The sequence below is a fragment of the Rissa tridactyla genome, chromosome 1, assembly GCF_028500815.1.
Source record: "Rissa tridactyla isolate bRisTri1 chromosome 1, bRisTri1.patW.cur.20221130, whole genome shotgun sequence".
NCBI classification, from domain to species: domain Eukaryota; kingdom Metazoa; phylum Chordata; class Aves; order Charadriiformes; family Laridae; genus Rissa; species Rissa tridactyla.
This window is the reverse complement of record NC_071466.1, coordinates 170797153-170819872: the sequence shown is the minus strand read 5'-3', so window position 1 is coordinate 170819872 and position 22720 is coordinate 170797153. Positions and strand designations below refer to the sequence as shown.

At 36.8% G+C, this 22720-nt stretch overlaps 1 protein-coding gene across 1 annotated transcript in view; it reads right to left on the bottom strand.

The window, feature by feature from the left end:
* EPYC (epiphycan) overlaps nucleotides 1–19565 on the bottom strand; it is a 30296-nt gene extending 10731 nt beyond the window's left edge. Inside the window, exons 1-2 of the mRNA XM_054183062.1 lie at nucleotides 19500–19565; nucleotides 11839–12019 (exon numbers count right to left, since the gene is read on the bottom strand). Of these exons, the coding sequence (XP_054039037.1) occupies nucleotides 11839–12006 (168 nt within the window). The 5' untranslated portion in view covers nucleotides 12007–12019; nucleotides 19500–19565. The remainder of the gene's footprint in view (nucleotides 1–11838; nucleotides 12020–19499) is intronic.
* Nucleotides 19566–22720: the final 3155 nt, after the last annotated feature.

Sequence of the window (22720 nt, the reverse complement as noted above, 5' to 3'; positions counted from 1 at the left end):
TTTGTAAACAGGCTTCAGATCTAAGATAATGTTCCTTTCACTTGTCATGGTGTTTGGGTCATCTACACTGACTGCCACTTCTCTGAATATTTGATGACACACTTTATGTAACTTACTAGCTTGGAATTTGTGGTTTGCTTTATGCTTCCTCAGGTGTTCTTAGTTGATTAATCGCTGTAGCTGTTGGGTACCAAAGCAGAGGTATTCAATTCTAGTAATTCTGTTCTTAGACTGTTGTGTCTTTTTTATTAGAGGACGTTATCTAGTTTTGGAAATGTGCAGTTGAAAACCTCCCTGTAGTTTCCTTGCCAATGTGCTAAATCTGGGTTCTAGAGAAACTGCTCCCAGCAGTGAGTTAGTATTATCTACTCAGTCTCCTGTAGCAGTTGTGACTGTCATAAAAAATGCCAGTTATTACAGTGAATTTAATGATGTTGCCATTTTTACACTGGTAACAGAGTAGGAGTTCACTGATATGTGTGTAATACATACCAGACCTGGAGCATGAGCAGTATTTGCTTGCTGTGTGTAGGTTGGACTTGAACCAGTAACTTAAAGGTAAAAATCTGTTTTCCATTATCAGTCATCTGATCCATGCAGCTTTCTATCTTCTACATATTTGATAAATCACGCAAGATTGTAACAAAACAAAGATGTTACTTGGACTATATATACTGTACAGAATGGACCGTTGTCTTCCAGATGTTTGTTTATTTTTGGCAACACACACTTTACTAAAAAATTGAAACAGAAATGATTCTACTTCACTTAATGGTATTATTCTACATAGGTTTTTTAGGGGTTTGGGAGTGGGGGTGGGTTTATGTTTCCTTTGCTACCCTAAGTAAGATACTTTATGAAAAATCACAAAGCAGGAAGAATATTTTAGAGAAATAAATAAAGCACTTTTCTCTTTGCCAATAGTTGCAAGTCTTTGAATCATAATCAGCCTTCCAAGCCAGATATAATACATGGCATAAGAAAACACTGAAAGGGAATCACATCACCTACCTTTAGCCATCGAACTATGTGGTTAATAGTTACCCTACTCTGTCTTTGGAATCAATGAAGAGATTTAGAGAGTACCAGTGCAGAATATTAGCCACAGAACATGCTGTAAGCAGAATAATATCTTTCCTAAGATTGCATTTCCCCCCCACACACCCCCGTATTTATCCAGTGTAACTACATTTACAAATGAAATTGCTTAATGTGGATGGCAAATTTAGAGGTAATTTCAGACCAGGAAGTTACAAAAGTCAAGAGCACAGAAATCTGAACGTATCAATGAGTGATAGAATACAACTGGGAAAAGACTTGTAACTTTAGTCATCCATAGGCTAGGCATCTAGTCTACACTACATACTTTCACAGTCAGCAGAAAATGAGACAAAACCTGAAAAGCAGTCTCACACACTGACCACAGATGCTTATTTTTGGATGGGCTTTTTAGGTATCTATCTCTCACCATTGGCTGAAAAGCAGGTGAGAAAAATGAAAAGGTTTTTAAGATTAGAAATGGCTCAGGAGGCTGGGATGTGAAAATAAAATACGTTGAAAGAGTATCTGTGGGCTAGGAGTCAGTGGGGGTGGAACAGAATAGAAATGTAGATAAGAGTAACCTACACGAGGATTATGAACCCACATAATCAATGCAAAATAATAAAATATAGAAAATAAATAGATTTAAAGAGGTAAAGAGCAAGGCTGGAAGACACCAGTTGCCACATTTTACCTCTGAGGTGTAATTCTAGTGGCAGATGTTTTGTCTATTGCTTTATGTCTACATCTTTTAGGAACAAAGTTGATATATTACCTATAATAATTCAAATCTACAGGAGAGTCTGAAGTGTATCCTGCTTCAGTGCTTCTTTTATTGCAAAAAACCCCATATTTACAAACAGATACAAAAGTTCAGAACTTAAAAAGAGGCCTTATAAACTTGAAGGAACAGTTGTACCACACACTGACCCATCAAAAGGAGTTAGTCTCCCCCGCAGCTGTTTTAAAATTACCAAAGGCTTACAAGAAAATGCCTAATTATGGTAGAGGTTTTTGGTTTGTTTTCTTTTCCAAAAGTGGCTCATACTTGTTTCTTCTTGAATTTTGCATTTAAGGTCTTCTTTTCTCCTCTTGTTCTATCTTAAAAATAAATAGATCTGTGAGCCATTGGATGTTAATGCAACATCTGCTTGGACAGCAAATTCTGCAGCTCAGATAAATTGTCATTTTCTTTTAAAGAGCTACTTAAGTAAGTTGCATGGAGAAATTACTGTAATAAAACTCAGGGACATCTTGGGGAAGTGGAAGGTGATATTTGTTTACAAATTTTCAAAGTTAACTGATTTTACCTACTCACATTCATTCTCTCAGATTTTAATTACTTGCTTATTTACACCCACATGCTCCCACACACCTAAATGTGTGTGCTTGAGTGGTCTGGCCAGGATCACCTGTATTCAACACAGAAAATGAGGGACAGAAGCTACTAAGTCCTTTTAGTGCCTCTGGGGTTCTTCTTGACGAACACTGAAAAATAACCTTTGGACAGGTTTCTATCTCCTTCAAGAGTCACTGTCTATTATGGGTCAGTCTTTTTCCTCAGAGTCTTGGATCCTACGGCATCCAAGAACCTTAGGCCGGGTTGCTGCCCATTGCCTGCTTTTCCTCATTGGGAATGTGATTTCATGATGGCTAACATGTAAAAGAATGGTATATATTGTATTCTACAACCTTCTTTCCTGTCTGCTGGTGGTACGATGAAGGGTCTTCACCAAGACGTCATCTGTGCTGCGACATTATCAGGGCGCAGGACCTTTGATTTTGGCATAAACAACACATTCCTCAGTTCTGCTTCTGGGAACAGTGTTCTGGAAGTAGTGCTGTCAGGTACAGTGTCCTTCATTTTCAATGCGGGCCATTCTTTTAACCCTTTAAGCCTTATAATTTGTCTGTTTGTTTGTTTGTTTGTTTTTGCTGGGTCTTGCATACACATACACGCATAAATTTCCATTCATATTTCAGTCAGACTAACCTTAATATTTAAGTTACAGAGCTCTAGAGTTGGAACCCGGTTCTCTAGAAAGTAATGTCTGTGGTTTCTGCCTTGGAAAATATAGGTAGACTCTGAGGTTCTTATAATTCGTGTTGGAAAGAGAAGTAATCTTTTTAGCACCTTGACCACAGAACACCCTAAAGCTTCTTGTCTCAAAAGCAAGTGTATCTATGTCATGTCTGATTTTATCTGAGTAAAAACATTTATGCTGCACAGCATTGCTACAGAGATTTAACTTGCTAATTCTGTTATCTAAGAATGAAGGAAGTTCATATAAATGGAGATAGCTAATCTGTATTTCCATGAGTACGAATGAAGTCAAAGCCTCATTCCAGCTCTGTATTTGAAATTACAGATTTTGTTTCTAACATTCTGCTTTGAAGGCTCTGTAATATCTAAGTTAGCCTACAGCAGATGCTTTTCTTTGGAACAGTGCTGAAGTTTTGCAAGACATAAAATTTCAAAGAGAAATATGCCAGTTTTAGAAATGAGGACAGGGCTTTTGCCTTTGCACTATTATAAAGCACAAAAGGACTGAAAACTAGTCCCAGCTATTGAATGAAGATTTCCACAAGAGCTCCTGCTGATCCAAGCCACAAAGTAGACATACAAAGTAGCCAGACAAAGTTGGAGATCACTCAGATGACAGAGTATCTACCATAAACTTTGTCAACCCTCAGACCTGTGGTAAGGGGCTGCCTCAGTTGGACTTCCAGAGCTCACTGTAAAGGAGGGTTCAGGGTCTCAAGCATTTCCTCACGCAGTCCAGGCAGACCAGGCACTGCTGGAGCTGAACATGCTTTTGCCCACTTCACCAGCCTGGCTTTTTCTAAATGCACCGTGATTGCTTTGAATCCAAACTGCAACAAAACAGTGTTAGAAACACGAAGAAAAAGGATTCACTCTACTTAAATTCAGACACTAAATTTAAGGGTCTTATTTAGTAGCTTAGTCTCCTTACGCTCCTGGTGCAGACAGTGGAAGAAGAATCACTTCCTGAGGGTGGATCAGCACACATCTGTTGCGAAAAAACTTCCTGAAGTGCCCGTCCATCTTCCTTTGGTTGTAAAGAAAACCGTATAGAGGCAGACATATTTTTTTACCAGACATCGAGCCCAAAGTCTGTTGTCAGATCTGGTCTTCCTCTCGTTTCTACAGTGCATAGTGCAAAGACATTTAATCTGATTTGATCCCATCCAGTACATGCATGTAACCTGCAGTGATACAGACGTAGCACCCACAAGCTGCTGTATCTCCAAACTAGAGAAGTTTCTAATAGTTTAGGTTGGTCTTCACAGTGTGGACTGTTATGCTATATAGAAATGTCCTGTCAGTGTAACATCAATCATTTAGTGGCGGGTCCAGGACATTAATATGGTGCACAGAAGAAAGTGATGGGGACAGGAGCATGGGTGTGATGCATTTTCTGCCACTGCTAGGGACATTCTACATCATAACAACAGGCAATGCTGCACAACTCTAAAAATAAGGAACACTAATATCAAAAAAGGAATAATAATAATAGAACTTTTTTCCCCCTGCATATTAAGTTTTTTGTACTTTCTACTTTTTCTTCAACTTGTGGTCTGAACTCTATGGCCAGGATCAATAGCTGCAGCTATTTTATCCACAGCTACTATTTCGCCTTCTATTAGTAAGAGCTAAGTTGGGAGTAGAAGCTGAAAAGCAGAAGTTGGAAGCTTGTTCAAGCTTAGATCTCCTGTAAAGAAAGCCAGAGCCAAAATCATTCTTGAGAAATAGCATTCAAAGAAAATTTTCAATCGCTGGATTTTTGTGATATCACAATAGGGACTGTGCTGCTATGAAATATATACAGTTACCGCAGTACCATTTCTACACTAATTTTTCCTTTAAAAAAAGCAAAACAAAAAATAGCACAAGTCATTGAAAACTACAGCTATGCTGATACTGGTGGACAGTCCACCACGTCTTTAAGCATATAACAAGATATTAGATTGCATTGAGGAATCTAGAGAAAGAAATTCAGTGAAGTTGTACTTAGCTAACTCAGCTGCTTGATATATGTTGTGCAGCTAAGGATTCAGGCACAGATTTCATTAGGGTTTTACAGTTGTGCATGTTTCAAAGATTTTATTGAGCTATCTGTCTCACACTTAAGGCTATTTGTGCAGGGAGTGAGGCATTTCTGCATGTAAGTAATTCAAAGAATTAATCTGCTAAATTTGTACAACTGTTTTGCACCATTTCAGTTCAGATGAAAACAAAAGTGCTGATTCTGAAACTACCAAAGCAGGAGAGCTGAGATATAAATTGCTAGCTTGAGGAGGCTGGCACTTCAATAACCTCTGTTCCAGAAGACATCCTGATCAGCAAATGGGGTCCAGAGGAGAGTTTGGATGCGATGTTGAAACAAAGCCAGAATACATCCAAAGGGCCAAAACTCATGGCAGGAGAAGGAGAACAAGCCAAAGGAAACATGATTATGTAGCCTAGTATGAAAGGATCTGAGACCTGGGAGCTTTTTCAAAGGATTATTAATGTCCCACGCATTAGATAAACACTAAACAGGAATAAAGATAGAAATGACTCAAAACAGACTCAGAGCAGAACCACAACACTCGCCGCTCTGAGTTGCGTACCAAACCACACTCTGGGTTCCGTTTTGATTGGCTCTGAAATGATTCTTATCTTAAATGATTTCTAAATGGGATAGAAATGCACATGTTATTTAACTTGTCAGTGTTCAGAAAAAGTATATAGCCATGGGTACAATTTAGGAATTTGGGGTAATTTTCTAAAATATCTGTATCCTTGTTTTGTACTCCACATCTGTGGGGATGATGCACATTACTTCTTTCTGGAAGAAGCCACAAAACTAAGTCTGAGAAAAAAATGAAGTGACCAGGGAAATCAAGGTAGTAAGCGACTACTGTGCAAGGTCTATGTAATCTCACTACAGAGTTTCAGCTGTCACCTCTCTCACAGGAATTTCCAACATCGTGATAGTTACTCTTAAGCAGTGATCCCTGGGTGGACAAATTTAGGTGTTTTCAGACCAGGACAACTCCTTAGAGAACCTCAACCAATCTGCGTCAAGAGGAAAGATGTAGTTACTCTGTTCAGCTAAGGTAGTAGTAACTAATGGCATGCCCAGTATTGGTTTTAGGTGCTTAAGAATGTCTTAGCCAGTACACTTAGTCTTTATAACATTTCAGATAGCTAAGTGGGTGAGACAAGATCTTCTGGGATTGTACAAGAATATAGGGATTAACATGCTATTTCAAATCCTTCCTTTTTGTCTTGTGGTATTTGCTTTTGCTATATGACAAAATAATTGAAACATCACTCAGATATTCCATGACTACTCTTTAATCCACAGAAATGTTTACCTTTTGTGAAGACATCTGTACAGAAGCATATGGGATCAGTTATGAACAGCCAAGTGAATGTAAGAGCTGTAGCCAAAGCTTTTCTGAAAAAGCAGAAAATTTCCTATTTGGGCATAAAGCTTCAAATGGTAAATTTAATTCTCTGATCAACTATGTAGTTATCTGACTTTTACATTACTTGTATCAATTCATATGTTTTGTAAAATTGTATATGACATTCTGAAAAGTCGTTGCATATCCACCTATTTAATCAGACACTCGCTACAAAGATAGAAACAGCAATGTAAGCCTCTCTCAACTCTCCAGAATGGCAAGTGGGAGTTCTTGCACAAGTAAGACCCATCTTCATGTGTGTTATGACAACAGCATAGATGCTTTGTGTGTACGCGCACATTAATATAAGTGAATGTCTGTGTGTGACTCGAGTTCTGAGCTTTGTGTGGCACCTGAATATCCTATTTTCAGCTTGATTCAAAACCAACAAGCTAATGCAGGATCAAATATTAGGCTTTCACAGTGCTTGTTTCTGATTATTTTGTGGATGGTACTTTCTAGCTCACCTCTTCTGTGTACGCAGACCCAGACCAACTTGTATTCACCTCCCTTGTTTTGCTGTTGATGCAGCGCTAGGATAGCTCCCTTGCTTCCCAGCCTCGCTGATAGCCTATCTTATTAATGAAAATATTTTCATGATGCCCCTATATTTTCACTTCTTATTTTTCTAACATATCTTTTCCTACCTGAAGGAAAATGGGCTGGTTATGTTTAACAAGCACTGTAATAAAAAATTTGCAAGATGATTTTATTAGGCACTAGTAGCTTATGTACATAGAAATCTCTTCCCACAATTTGTTTTCCTCACACAGTATCCAAACAAAGTTTTAGTTTCAAAGAGTGAAAAACTCTGAACCTTCTGTTTTACCATCAAGAATCTTATACAAGAATGCCTTTGATAGCCTGGCTTGATTGTATCCGTTTTAAAGACGGAAATCTGTCTTTGTACATGCTTGCAGAGCAGCTGGGACAATGAAGATCCAGTCTTGACTGGAACCTCTGGACCCTATCATGATATAAATATTCATTGAAAATAATAATGAAACTTACTGTGAAGAAAAGGGGCGATACAGCAGCTCATGTTTTTACTATTGTAACTGCCAGTTTCAGAAGATAAATCCAACACGATGCTTGTATGCTACCTTACGGTGACCTTCCTTTGCAGTCTCTTTCTCCTTTAGGACCTTAGAATTTCTTCCTTTGTGATAAGTTTTTTCTTTTACATTGCCTTTTTTTACCATTATGTGTGAAAGAGTTGATACTGTTCTCTCTAACATCTCTGTACATATTTTATTTCTGAGTGATATATTACTTAATTTTTTTTCAGTAACAATTTGCCTTTGGATGCAAAGCTTTAGGTAGGTCTTCCATGTCTCACAAACTAGGAACTCAGAAACCGCAGATTTTATAGCTCAGATTTGACCCGTCTAATACATGACAATGCATACCTTTGAATGAGAAGTCAATACAATTCTCCCAAGTAATTCACAGATACAAGTATTTTCCCCATGCAAAATCTTTGCATTAAAAAATGTTTTCCGTGTACGCATATTGAACACAATGAAAAGAACGCAAGAAATGGAATGGATCTGCTGATGTTAGCAGGCAGTGTTAGATAACCTCTGATTTCCATTGTTAAGTAACTTTTCCAAACCTTAAATTTAGTCTAAAATCTATGAAAAAAAATAGATAGATTTCAAGTGGAAAAATATCAACAGCCGTTATCTAGTTAAAATGCTCTCAGAAAAATCTTTGCAAGCCAATGAAGTGTGTGTGTATATACACACACACTTCATTTTTAACATACATAGTTCACAAGGAAAAATACTTCTAGAGTAATGAGAAGTAGAAAAGAAGTCATGAACTTGGACACAGTCACTCTTGATTAACTTTATTAAGCTGAAATTTTGGTGCTAAGCCTGAGACAGGTGCCTAGGGCACTTCTAAAGTTATTTGAGGAAGATAGGTGTAGTGGGTCTGACTGGGATGGAGTTAACTTTCCCCATAGCAGACCTCATACTGCTGTACTTTCTATCTGTAGTTAGAACGGTGTTGATAATGCATCAGTGTTTTGGCTGCTGCTGAGCAGTGCTCACACAGCAGCAGGGCTGTCTCTCCAACCCCCCTCCCAATCCCAAGGCTGGTAGCCTAGGGATGGGCAAGAGGTTGGAATGGCACATAGCTCAGACAACTGACCCAAACTGAGCAAAGGCATATTCTATACCATACGGCATCATGCTCAGCAATAAAAGCTATGAGAAAGGAGGAGAGGTTGGGGGAGCGGGCTTTGTTATTAAGGCATTTGTCTTCTGAAGCAACGCCACATGTACTGGGGCCTTACTTCCCAGGAATTGTTTGGACATCACCTGCTGATGGGAAGTAGAGAATAAATCTTTTTGCTTTGTTTTGCTTCTGTGCATAACCATTGCTTTTCTTCATTAAACTGCCTTTATATCGACTCAGAAGTTTTTAATCTTAATTTCTCCCCCTGTCTCTCTGAGGAGGGGGAGTGAGAAGGCAGCTGGATGGGCACCTGACAGCCAGACAAATTCAACCCACCACCATAGATATCCTAAGAGAATTATTCATACTTGGAGGATGTCTGGGGATGCGACGCCTAATTTTAGCCAGATAGAATGAATGGGAGGAATCCCTCACTAATTACCTCTAGGTCTTTCCTCTGTTTTGGTGGTTACACATTGAATGAGTGATTACAGTACCCAATGGGTAATATTCTGCAAAGGACATACTGATGTAGGCACTTTAGTTTAATTCCTTAAGATGTACAGGTGCCCAATTCCAATTGAAATCAACAGGAGCAAGACACCAGGCACATCTGAAATCCTGGAACCAGTCAGTCTCCCGGATCTGCTGAAAATCAGTTGGACACACAACCTTGAAAAAGTTTGTATTTCTCCAATGAGTCTAAAAATGTGTTAAACAATGGTTTGTATTTGCACATAACTGAATTTTAAAATCTTAAATTGAAGACAGTAACAACAGAAAATGCTATTTCATTTTTTCTCCACTATTTCAGAAGTCTAAAGACAGGATTCAGAATTTTCTAAAAGGAAATGAAGGCCTTAAATCAGGCCCTAAAGAGTTACTGTACACAGGCCAGATCTAATGAAGGCCTGCTGTTTATCTGGGTCTCTGTGGTATTGCTCATCATTTAAGCTATGCATAATAAAAACTAACCTATGACCTTGCATAAATACCGGGGTTTACACATAGAGCCACTTGTGTAGTTCACATCTTTACAATAACAGAGTTGTAAGGAGGAAGGTCATAACCACGATCAAGAAGTCATTGATGTATTCTGTTTAAAACTTGAGGGACGTCAATAATATTCAGTATCTAAAAGATAACTTGCAAGACTAACATGCATGTCTATAAAAGCTGCATGATTTGTACAGCACTGGCCACTCTGATTTCTCCTGGGTTTAGGGGAATTGCGAATGCTTAGTTTTCTTTCGGGTGGTACATGGTAAGAGGAATGTAAGCAAAAAAAAGGTTTTGGCTGAACATCTAGGAAAAAACGGTTCTCACAGGGAGGTCCATCCATATGCAAAGTAACATTCCTTTCAACTGCTATGATGGATGACCTTCACTTGATGAATTTTAAGAAGGCTATCAGTAATGGAGGAAAATCCTGCTCTGGAAAGAAGTTTACAAGATAAAATGAAAAGACTTTTCGGACTCTGCCTATTCCATACTACCCAAAAGAAAGCAACCTGTGATAGGACCTGTTGTGTCTTTTCTTGTTGATCATCCTGAATTTCCTTTCAGCTGGAAAAGAAACACTGGGGCCTTGCCTTGTCTCTATCCTTCATTCAGAAACTTGCAAAGGGGCTCCCCATGCTTCAGTGTCATAGAACCTCACAGAGAGAGCACAGCACAGGAGAGTCCCACCTAACTTTCAATGCATTACTAAGAAATCTATTGTTTGAGTGAGAAAATCTCTGTTGTGAGGCACATACAAAATAGCCTCTCCCATTTCTGGGAAGGAAGCCACTTCTGTAGGACAGGTAAAGGCTTCAATTTTAAAAGCAAAGAAAGATGAGAACTGTGACTTATTAGTCAATGTGAAATAGAGAGAGTACAAGTATCCGGTGACTAAAAGTAGGGGTGAGTTTATCAGGGAAGAAAGCTCAAGCGCATAGTATTTAAAGAGCTTTGATTCTGCATGGCACAGGGAAGCAAGCCAAAGGCAAATTAATTTCTTTAGAGCAAAGTTCTCAGTCCTTCTTAGCTGAAATACTTTCTTTCCCCCAAACAGTAAGGTTCTGATCTTAGTGCAAGCTTTGAGATTATTTTCATCTGTTCAGTTCTTCAGTTTTGGGATATATTTATTCCTAAATTGTCTCTTTCCTTTGATTTCAAGGTTGCTGTCCAATTTTGATCTCACCTTGATGAAAGACTATTTTCTGTCCCTCCTGTTGCAATCATGAATCACTCAAAGGAACATATTTTCATGAATTATGTACTGTTATGTGAAAAAGTTCTAAAATACTATGTGTAACAGCAAATCCCCCATATTATTATTTAAAAGTTGTATTTTTCACTCAACTTTTATCTCCCTCAATCCTGAATCATACAGTGTATATATCACCCTCGGGGAAGTTGTGCCCATTTCTAAGCAGAAGAGTGAGATTAAAATTAATGTAGCCTTTCAGTAATGTAGAGAAATACAGGAATGTAGGAGGGGAAGGGGGCGTTTTAGTCAACAAATTGAGTCCCTTGCTTGTACAGGCAACACATCTTACTGTCTCATACTATAACAGAATTCCAACAGTTTTTCTTCAGTAACCTTTCTTACTTTCCCATTTTTCAATGAAGGTGCTTTCCTTTTCTTTTTTTCTTCCTTCTGCCCACTTTCCTAACAGAAATAGAAACCACTAGCAGTTATAGCCTGAAATACTCATATTGAACATATCTATTACTGTAAGAAATAAACTTGGGAAACAGCACTTTACAACCTCATTTAATGTGGAATGCTGAATGTCCTATCTCAGCCACCTTCATGCCTCATACAGACAGAAAATCACAAGGACAATCTCCAACAGATTTTGTGGCAATGCAAGGAGAGCTGAGGGAAGCACGGTAGCTTTCATCTGCTTTCAAAGATTATGACCAAAAAAAATTAAACAGGAAATATTTTGGCCACATTTGTAGATTAGGGAAAATGTGAATGAACTACAGTGTGTTATTAGCACAGAAAACTATTGAACAACCAAAGGCAATGGCAACCACATGAGCAGATTTGTCTGATAAATGTTTTCATAGCCAACAAAAACTCATCAGTAGGCACTGCATTTGTGCAATTTGGAAAGACAGAATAAATGAAGTTCTGATTACCTCTAGTTGGTCAGACTGCTCGTTTTCATCATAGACAAATGGGTGAGGCAACTCTCCAAATGGTATGTCATAGAACTCAGAATCATAAATTATGGTATCAGCGATGGGTGCAGCTCCAACAGACTCAAAGATAAAAAATCCCAGAAAAATATTTACAAAGGTCTGCATTCTGTTTTCTTTTCTGAAAGAGAAGAAAATGAACAAAATGTGGGTAATCTGGTATTTGTAAGGAATCTACGAAAATTTAATCTCACAAATACAGTACTTATACGTATGCAACAATATTTTGGATGGATAACTCATTCATGATGGATCAATGGTTTATTCTGTTTTGCTTCATGAGGAGTCCCTGTATCTGAGAATTTATGTAGACTACTTTGGCCATACTAACATTTAGATAATTTAGGAAAGACCTATTGAGTTTTACTGATATAAAAATAAACTGACTTTAATGAGAAAGTACCTGAAAAGGTGAAAGGAAGTTATATATATATTCATCTTCTTTCCTTTTCATCTAACTTCACCTATTTACACTGCACCATTAGAAAAGAACTTCTGAGAAACTAGCCAAAAGTTAAATTATTATATTATATGTGTCTATCATAATGAATAATCTTTTGAAATGTACAACAATGCAACTTTGTCTTTCTCCACCACCATACAAAAAATAGAATAAAACAAAATAAAATTAGAAAACATTAGGACTTCTTTCTTTGTTGTCTCTGGATAAGCATAATCAAAACACTATTCACCCAGTAGCTCTTTTGACAGAATATAGTTTTAACTTGTTGAATGGTGTGACACATTTGGACCATCACTTCTGCAAAGGTCTGGGGAGCAAAATAAAAAGTAGTCTGTGTCCTCCATAGCCCTGTGACAATACTCTGCATTCCTTCATTATTCAATCAACACCATTTTTAAAGTAGTAAGAAATGGCAGCATAGTACAGTCACCTGTTCTCCCTGGAGAACAGAATTGTAAAATCAAATTATCAACCATTTAAAAGTTCCATATTTTAGTAAAATGGTAGGAAATTCATGCTAGGCTTCAATAGTAGTGCTTATGCATTCCTTATTCCATGTACATGATGTATTCACTATTATCATATCAGATGCCTGACACAAGGCTCTATTCAGCATTCTTTACTTACACCTTGATTTAGTTACGGTTCCCACTAATTTCACCAAAGGCACAGACAGCGGTAATGAGCAGTGCATAAGTCTAATAAATTGTACTCCTGATATGATGCCATACTACACACACTTAAATATTTTATTTTTTAACTGTAGCTACTTAAATATATATTAAGTATAAGAAATGCATGAGACGTTTTTTAGAATGTGTGTGCTGAGCAACAAGCTGAATTTTAGCTTCATGAAAAGAGGTCTTTATGAAGCTGGTTTAGGCATGAGGATATGAAATTCCTCTGGGGATGGTCAGCAACACAAGGCATTCATTTTTCCCTCATTTGCTTTATTCAAAAAGACTTTTCAGCTGCTGCTGGGAGAAGCTAGAGTCACTTGGGCTTGTCTTTGAGAAGATTTAGTTGAATTGCACGTTTCAGTATTAGCTTCCAATATTAACAAAGATATTCTGCTTCGTTACAAAAAATTGAAATGAAATAAAATAAAATAAAAATGCAACTGTTCTCTGAAATAAACTGAAATATATTGGAGCTTGTTTTTTTTCTATCTTTATATTTTCTGCTGCCTATTTTTGACAGGACTGGGTTTGGTCTTGCTTTTCCTTTGCGTGTCATTTATCCCAAATGATTCTACTATATAAGATGTTATCTATTAACCCCAAACGTAATACTAACATATCTGGTATAAATTTTCCTCTGAATAAGCAATATCTAAATAATAAAAATAGTTATTATTCAAAATTGTTTTCATTTCACATTGGCTAGAAATAAAAGGTTTTTAAAGGGTATAGGGCTTGATAAGCATTTAATTTTGTCTATATATAGAGAGAGACAAACCCAGCAAATGTAATGATAATCTCTATGAAAAAAAAAATATTTACCTATGACTACAGTATCTACGCTAACTTGCAGAGTTTGCATGTCTCTGTACTCCCCTTATGTGTAATATATTGGAACACACTGTAATGATATTGGCATCTGCAGTAGCTGTAAGATCAAATATTTTGATGAAGATTATGTATTCCTCTCACAGGAAGGAACTAAGACATATCCAGGGAAAAATAAATAGCCTCCTCAATCTGCAGCCTTTGAATCAGTATTATGCATGATAAAATAAAATAAAAAAAAACCTATAAAAATATTTCCAGTCTTAAAAATCCAATTAACTGTTGTAAAAGAGAAGTACCAAAACTTACCTTTAGCTTCCAATCTCTCAAAAGGGATGGAGTTACTCAGAATGAAGAGCCAGTGGTATTAGACCCCGACCAATGGCAGTGGCATTCTGGGGCTGCGGGAGGTGGTACAGCTTCTACCCTCAACTGGAGACCTCAGTCCAGGGAGCTTCTCAAACTTCAAACACCTTAATATTTGGTTTTGCCGAATCAAATTTTAGCAAGGTCGAACAAAGGTGTGTTGTAAGCAAATGGCACTCATTTCACATCACAGCTTTTTACCCTTTCCCCTCAAATTTCTTACTCTTCCTACCAACATACCAATATACTGATATACCAATAATATTCTCAGTTGCATTCTGGAAACAATCTTTTGGGTGTCCTGATAATCTAGAAATGCATATTTTCCAACATCCAAAATCAAAGTTTAAGCAAAACGGATTACATATGAATATTTTTTCCTATATGTAACATTTCTATTTTGGGACTCATTTTTTGTGATAACATTTAATGAATTTCCATCTGCTATAGGTATTATCTGGTATGTATTTAGAGGTACTTTTCTTCCTCTACTTTTCTGTAAGTACTTATGAGGCATTACTCATAGGATCTACTCCTTCCAGAATGTTTTCCTTCTGAAGGGAAAATACCACTTCCTATTAAGGAAAATATATTCCTATTATAGCAGATATGAACTGCTATAATATGCTGCAAATGATAGGCATACACAGTAGTATCATGCACTTTATTACATCAGAAAAAGGTTTTATGATGTTAGCAGAAGTCAAGCTATCTCTTTTACTTATTGAGGGTATTTTCTTTATTATCAGTTCCTACTTAATTCTGGACTTACTTTCATATTACAAGTATTTTGTACAACATACAACCATTCCTTTGACCGTTATCATCATTCCTCCAACACTTCAATAAAATATATCTCCTAATACTCTCAGTGTCCTATATTAACAGTTCGGAAAAGGCAGAACCCATTCCTTATCTATGGAGGAATATGATTCATGTAGAAGATTCCAATGTCCTAAGCAAACCTGATTCCATTTGCTTTATATTTCTGCATCAATTTTTTTCCAGTAAGAAGACCATCCTAGAAGGCCAAATTTGTATGAGGCACTGAAAGCATGTTAAGAATTTTAAGCCAACTCTCAATAATTTGAATGTCCAATATTAAACTTCTAGGGCTAGCCTAGGGAATCCAAGATATTTGAAAGGGTTTGTCAGATAAATAGGTCAAAGAGTAGAAGAGTAACAGCTCTTTTAGCAGGTAGGTAGAGGGTAGGATATTGTTGGACATATCAGATGGCACTAGATATCATGTGCTATTCAGGTTTGCAGTGCCTTACAGTACTATGACTGCTCTTGGATGTCAGACTTCTTTCTAAGGAAGGTTCAGCATGATTTGCTTCTATGAATACGGTGGCCTTGAATCATTAAATTAGATATTTCTAATTTCTGTATTCACCATCCCTTCCCATTGTAAAAGCAGCTTCTTGCATGAAGAGTCAGGGCAATAAGTACAGTGGGAGCACCACGCTATTGTGTCCTGTTGCTTTTTCTACAGGTCAGTAGCTTTGGCCTCAGTTTACTCATTACTCCTGTATCTTTTGGTCCATAGGTTTGCTTTTTTTGTTTTATTAAGACGGATGAAGTTCAAGCCACTGTGTCTCTGGATTTTAATCTTGATTTTAGTGGTTTACTGTATTCCTGTCAGACTACAATATTCTTTGCTGGTCTTGTTATCCAGAAATACTAAGCAAGGAAAAATAATTGAAGGCAAATATTAACTTTCAAACATTGAAATGTCTTTTTTTTTTTTGTTACAGCTATGGAACCTTCTCTGAAAAATGATATATTTTATACACAACATTTTACATTCTTTTGAGCATGATGTTTCATATGGCACACAGATTTTGCCAATAAGGGTTAAACAAATAAAACAGTTTTGCTTGTCTCAATTTGTGCTTTGAAGAAGCAGAACTTGGAGGCTGAGTGGTATACCTGTAGGGGATACACCTTAGTTGATGCTGGAATTAATGTTTGGCATTTTGTTCGACGTTGGATGCTAGGAGTCCTGATGCTAGCAACCCTAGACTAGCTAGAAACCCAAGAGAACCAACATTTAAGCAGTTTGAGAATATTATGCCATTACAAGCAAAGGAAAAGAAAGACCACTTACAGCTCTTGTGGTGTTGCTGAGGAGAAAAAGAGAAGCATTTGAAAAAGCTCACAGAACACTGTGCTTGAGCTAGGAATTGATTCAAATCACTGCCTTTTGCTTTCTGAATCCTGTTATCACAGAAGATAATGAAATTCCTGAGTATGACTAAAAGACATTTGGGAATGAGCTTTTCATGTCCTCTAATTTGTCCCATCACTGACACTTGTTTTTTTTCCAGATCCTCTGGCCTTGTGCAGTTTAAGTTACTGTCTTGCTAACTGCCTCAGTTGTCTCTAAATCTTACTGTCTGACTTACTAACTTGGGCTTGATTAAAAGCTTACTAAAGTTAATGGAGAGTTCCATCACATTCAGTGGTTTTTGGAGCATGACTTCAGTTTGAAGCATATCCAGCTGTGGTCCTTGCCTAACACATTCCTAGCTAAAATGCATTCCCATTGTATAATTGCTGGCAGTGCTAAACGAATTAACTTATTCCCTTGTTTTTTGAGAGGGCTTTGTTTCCATTTCAGTTCTCTAAGTTCTTGGAGGTGCAATGACTCCTAACTGTGTTCTTGAACTCAATGCCAAAGCCTCAGGGTTGTCCTATTCTTGTTTTTCCAAAATCTTGATTATAAAGCACTGAGTCTTTGATTCAGACTGTCAGCATCCACTTGATATAAATATAATTTTTTCTTTTCTTTGTTTTCTTTTGGCCCTTACAGATTCATCCCCAGGAACTTGTGATAAGAAAGAATGTGTGGGAAAAATACTAGCTTTGCCATAAAATGAAAAAATCCTGTCTCAAGGAAACTCAGAAATAGTTTGTGTATGGTACTAAGTTTCCCTCTTGGCACCTTCTCAGTCTGCCAGCCTGAACGGAAGTACACGTCTTTAGTCTGCTGCATCAGCTCTGGAAAGTTCTAGTGCTGATTGTTAACAAGGAGGGCAAGGTAATATCCAGTTTTGGAAGGAGTGAGAAGGGTGTACCAAAATGGGTCATTCACTTGGTTGTTTCTACTTGCCACCTGGCTAAAAGGTCCTCCCGATCTGAAACTATAGAATAAGAGCAATAAATGAAGATGTTGATGTATTTTCATATAAAATAGTAACAAAATGAAAGATCACCTTCTCCTGGGCCAAGGACCAGTCCACACAAGGGAGAGGAAATACAGGAGTGTTCCAGTACTGGTGACAGTAAGTTCATCTGCTTGGGCTACAGAGTCTCTTAAAAAGACCCATTGGTTTCCTCCAACTCTTTTCCACATTCTGTGACCAGAAGTACATCTGCCAGATGAACAAAATGGGGTCACTCACATTATGTGGTGGGGTCAATTGTGTTTTGGTCATATGTGAGAGGTCCATAAGTATTCATTTCCTGAGATAAGCTATGTCTCACAACCAAAATGCAGGTAACCTGCATATTGGTGCTAGCATTAACTTGTTAACATTAATGTTAGTCTGAGGAAGCAAATGTGGGGCACTTGCAAAAGAACGCAGCAAAAAATAGTCAGGTAGAATTGGTATGAAGAGCTGGGTGTAAGCCAAAGACTATAGGATAGGTTCACCAAGCAGGGGCAAGAGCCATCTATTCCAAACAAAGTTGTTATGAGAATGTCACCTCAGTGGATATAGAAAACATTGGTCTTAAACTTTAAAATTTATATTTTTGGCAGATTAGTTATAAATTTAAATTTACGCAACGATTGTTTCTAGAAAAAGAAAGTTTGTGTGGTTTCCCTAAAAGATCTGTATAATATGTAGTTTATTTTCATACACTAGGAGACAATTCAAAGTCGACGTTATAAAATGTTATACATTGTGCCACTTTGGCTACTGATTTGTATATATTATTTAATTTTTGAAATTTTTGCTCTTTTTAAATGATTATAAACTGTTATCTGTTTAGGTTAGGTTTCAGATTATTTGGTGGCACACACGTAACTTTTATTAATAAAATGCCCACAACGAATCCTTGGTTTTTTTGGCTTTACTGTTGAGAAGAGATCGCAAAGTAGTTGTAACTTCTTCTACAGACATTGTAAATTATTTGAAAAGACATTTATTATCTTGAACTTGTAAAATTTTTATTTTAGTATTTAAAATATGATTTTTCAGCCAATACCCTCTAACCTGCATATATGCACCTCAACCTAATCCAAGTGGATATTTTTTAGTTTTCTAAGTAAAGGTGGTAATTAGAACTCTAAACTATGTCCACTGAATGTTCATGAAGAACTTTACTAAGGTGCATAGCAAAGAGCTTTCCCTTTTTACACCTAGAACCATCTGTTTCGACATCCTACTTCCGTCAGGCCTTTAATACTAGAATCCTCCAACATTTTCATGAAAGTTATATACTGTGCCAGAGAGTCTGCTTCATTTCCAAACAAATGCTTTTTCTCAGCTTGTTCTTGGTGTGTGACATTATTAGTTACTGAATCATTATTTATGATTTATTTTCCAATTTTAAATAGGTGGTCAGAATTATATTGAACGAAGAGAAACCACAATGTGAAATCCTGCAATCATTGAAGTTGGCTACAATCAATTTCATGCTAAAATTCAGGCCAGTATTTTAGAGCGTTTCCTTCTGAGATACCGAATACCCTGACTCGCCTTTCTGTGTTTGTTTGTTTGTTTGTTCTAAAGGCGTAGTAAGAGGACAGGGATGTAGGAAGCTGCTTTGATACATCCCATGCCTGTCTCGGTATCACTTGCATTTCATGAATTGCTGGATTGTGAAACCTTGTTCACCCTAGGACCCTGGGAAAAGGAGTACATCATATGAACCTCGCTGGGACTAGGGAACAAAGACCAGAGAACAGAAAAACAAAAGTCTCAGAGAGAAGGAGAAAGGAAGGAAATCATGTGTCTGCAGAAGGGATTAGCATTTCCATTTTTGCTCATCAAAGTTAAACAAAGTACAAAAGAAGGATTTAGAGTGCTCCAACTGTTCCATCCCTTGTGCACATCACCATAAACAGGAGGAAAAAGAGAGTTAAACAGAAAATGTGAGATAGCTACAATTCTTTTTACTAGTAAAGTCTTGTTTAGGTTTAATTATTTCTGCATAAACAGTGACTACAGGAAGAAAAAAAAGCTTTTAAATGAGTCACAGAAATAAGTAAAAACCCATTATGTATGGATCAACTCAAGTGCCTTATTTCTTACCTCAGTTTGCCTGATTTTCAGTTCTCAATGGCAAATTCCCTTTCGATTCACGTACCCTTAGAAGCTGTTATTTTTTTCCTTTGAAGTTACTTCTTTTGTCACTTCTTACTTCCATGGTTGATGTAGACAGGTTAAAGTGTCAGATTTTGTAGTATAAGACTTTTTTCCTGTCATTCAAATATTGATTGTTACTCTTTCATACTGCCTGTCCAGCTGTCTTTTTTTTCTGTCTTTCAGAAAAAAAAATAACATGCATGTTTAAAACTTGGCAGGTGTGTGCTGGATCTGGTTAATATTGACTACTAGCAATGACATCTCAGAATATTTTCATGCAGTCTGGTCTACCAAACTATGATGCTTTTCTAAATGATCACCCAGAATATGTTTTCTTGCATATGTAAAGCCCATATCTATTTAGACTCTGATTCGTCATTGCATTCAGTATACCTGGAATTTCTTAGTTGTTACGAATAAAGCATTGGCTTTAACAGGGACCATGAATATTTACAGTAAAATCAAACAACAAATCCAAACTTGCAATGACAGGAATGGATGTCTCCCACTTTCCTTTTGGAAAGGGTGATTTAGAACCTGCAATATCTGCTTCTGAAATTATTAAACTTCGTTGCAAACTACGAGCGTGATCCAAAACCTATTACTTTTAATCATCTTTAACCAAGGTTTGCTGGCATGACTGTCCTGTAAAATTCAAAGATCCTCCTTAAATACATTTCCAATTTTACCTCTCTAACATTTGTATAATCAGCCCATAAGTTAAATCCATCACAGCATGCTGTTCACTCTTTCTGTATATTATAAATTTTCAAGAAGATGAAAAGCTTGTCACATTATTACTATATATTATATATGAATAAACCATATGGTTAGCTTAGAAAAACACTTAGAAAATCAGAGAACTCTGATTATTCAAACTCCGCTAAAACAGGTCTGAAATAGCCTTTATAATAAATTGTATTCCTTGCACTTCTTTTTATCTGATTCAAAAGCCTCAAGATAATGTATTTTTCTCAGGATATTTTGTAATTCTGTTTTGGACACAACTGACAGGTAATACTGAAATATAATCTAAATTGAGGTTGGTGCTTAGTATAATTTTTTTCCTTGTTCCATGTAAATATGCAGAGGAGAGATGGAGAGATGTATTTTCTGAAGATTTGCTGGAGAAATCATAATGGGTCAGGTTTTTTTCTACCTTGTTACTAGCCCTTTCATACTTTTGAAATTAATTGGAGGAAAACAAATGTGCATTTTGTGTTTCATTGGCCTATCAGTTCTATGTACGCACACAGATACATGAAGGTTATACTGTAGCTTGTTAATGAAAGCAGTCTCAGGAATTCCCACTGAAGCCAAAGATTGGAGTCAGAGCTTCAGACTCACATACTTGGGTTATATTCCACTCACATTAGACAGACTGCCATTCTTCTAAAACCAAATTTACAGTTTGCTGTTTAAGAGGTATAATTTGCATCATTTTTCAGAAGGAGTTGGGAAAAGAATCTCTGTTCTTTCTTTAATCATAGTTGAACATAAGATAGCACTGCTGAGTATGCAAGCATGTGGTGTGGCAGAATGGTTTTTATTAACATCCAGAGCTGTTGTCTGCTGTTCCAGCCCAGCCTGTGGACTGGTTGGTGTTAGACCCTTTCAGGAAAACGCAGTTCCTGGCCCCAGAGATGGAAAATTTCAGAGTGTTTTTGCTTAGCTAAACAAGTACAGTTCAGAGCTGGGTTATCATATTTATCGCTAAAAGATGTATGATGTTTTGCTTGGGATGGAAAAATAAACCAGAAACAAAGTTCAATAAGACAAAGATTTGGAATTCACTAGAGCACAGGCTTCGTATTGTGTATTGTATGTTGACATGCCCTTTTATTCAAAAGAAGTAGTGAAGACTATTATATTATACTTATTTCATGGATAGAGACTGTAAAAGATTTTATGTAGCATAATGAGGGTCATAATGTCCTCTATATCCTGAGCAAATTTGAAATTGAGGACATGAATTAAAGTTGATTTTCTCATTAGCTAAATTTTACCCAGTTTCCCATGATGTTTGAAAATGAAATTGTATGCGTGTTTGTAAGTTTGCATTTTGTTTTGCATATATTGCAGTGGTTTATACCCCCTACATATGCTTCTAAAACATTCCAAAAAAGCCTTCTAAGGAGGATAGCAGGACTGTTTGCATTTGAATGCCTTCATGTAGTGCTACAGTTGTAACATAAAAATGATCTCTACTGTCATTGAATTTGTTACGAAATATATAAATATTAATTATTTGTATCTTAAATTTCACAATGTTAGCGCAACTCACTAGCAAGTAATTCTCACCTACAGTGATCCAAAGAAGTCCTAATTACTCCAACCTGCAGAACATAGTCTGGAAATTATCAGTGCAGCGTATAAACTGGTCATTATCATACTTTGTTCAGGCACCACTGTGTCAGACATGCAGCTGGCATTCATGATATCATAGTATCAGTTGCATCCTTCAATGGCATTTATGCATTAGCTCCTTTTGATTGTTTCTTCTAGCAGTAGCCAGGTTAGGGCTTCTGAGGGCACTGATCTCAAGGGAAGCTCTACCGACATTAACCTACATTGCTCTGTTCTGATATTTGGGAAATATGATCTTAATCTCTTACGGAATCAAGGATTGAATATAAGAGTGTCTAACCCTGGAAGAAGAAAATGGAAAAAAAGAATATTATAAAGCTGGGATACAAACAGTAAAACAGCTTCCTTTTTCTCCCCCAACTATCAATACAGATATGTTAAAAAAGAAAAAAAAAATGGGGGGTGGATTTTAATCACATTCCAAAAGGCAGGAATAAAACATACGTAGTATTGGAATATATTTCATAGCATTTTGTAAAATTTTAAAATTGTAACCCTACTTGTAGCATTTTTAATATATGTTGGCCTCTAGGGCAGATTATTTTTCTAATTAATTTACTTGAAGTATATATGTTGTAAAATAGAGCTGCAGGTGATAATTGAAGTGATTGTAGCAAAATAGATCAGCCACTATATCCAGAGCTGAGCTGAACTTCAGCAGGATTGCTGTTGCCGGTCCAACTCACTGTCTACAATTTGTTCTCTTCCCATTATTCTAATAACATGGAAAGGTTTTTTTGAAAATACAAATGTTTTCATAGAGTAAGTTGTTGGGGTTTTTTTTAGCAAAAGTCTTTTTT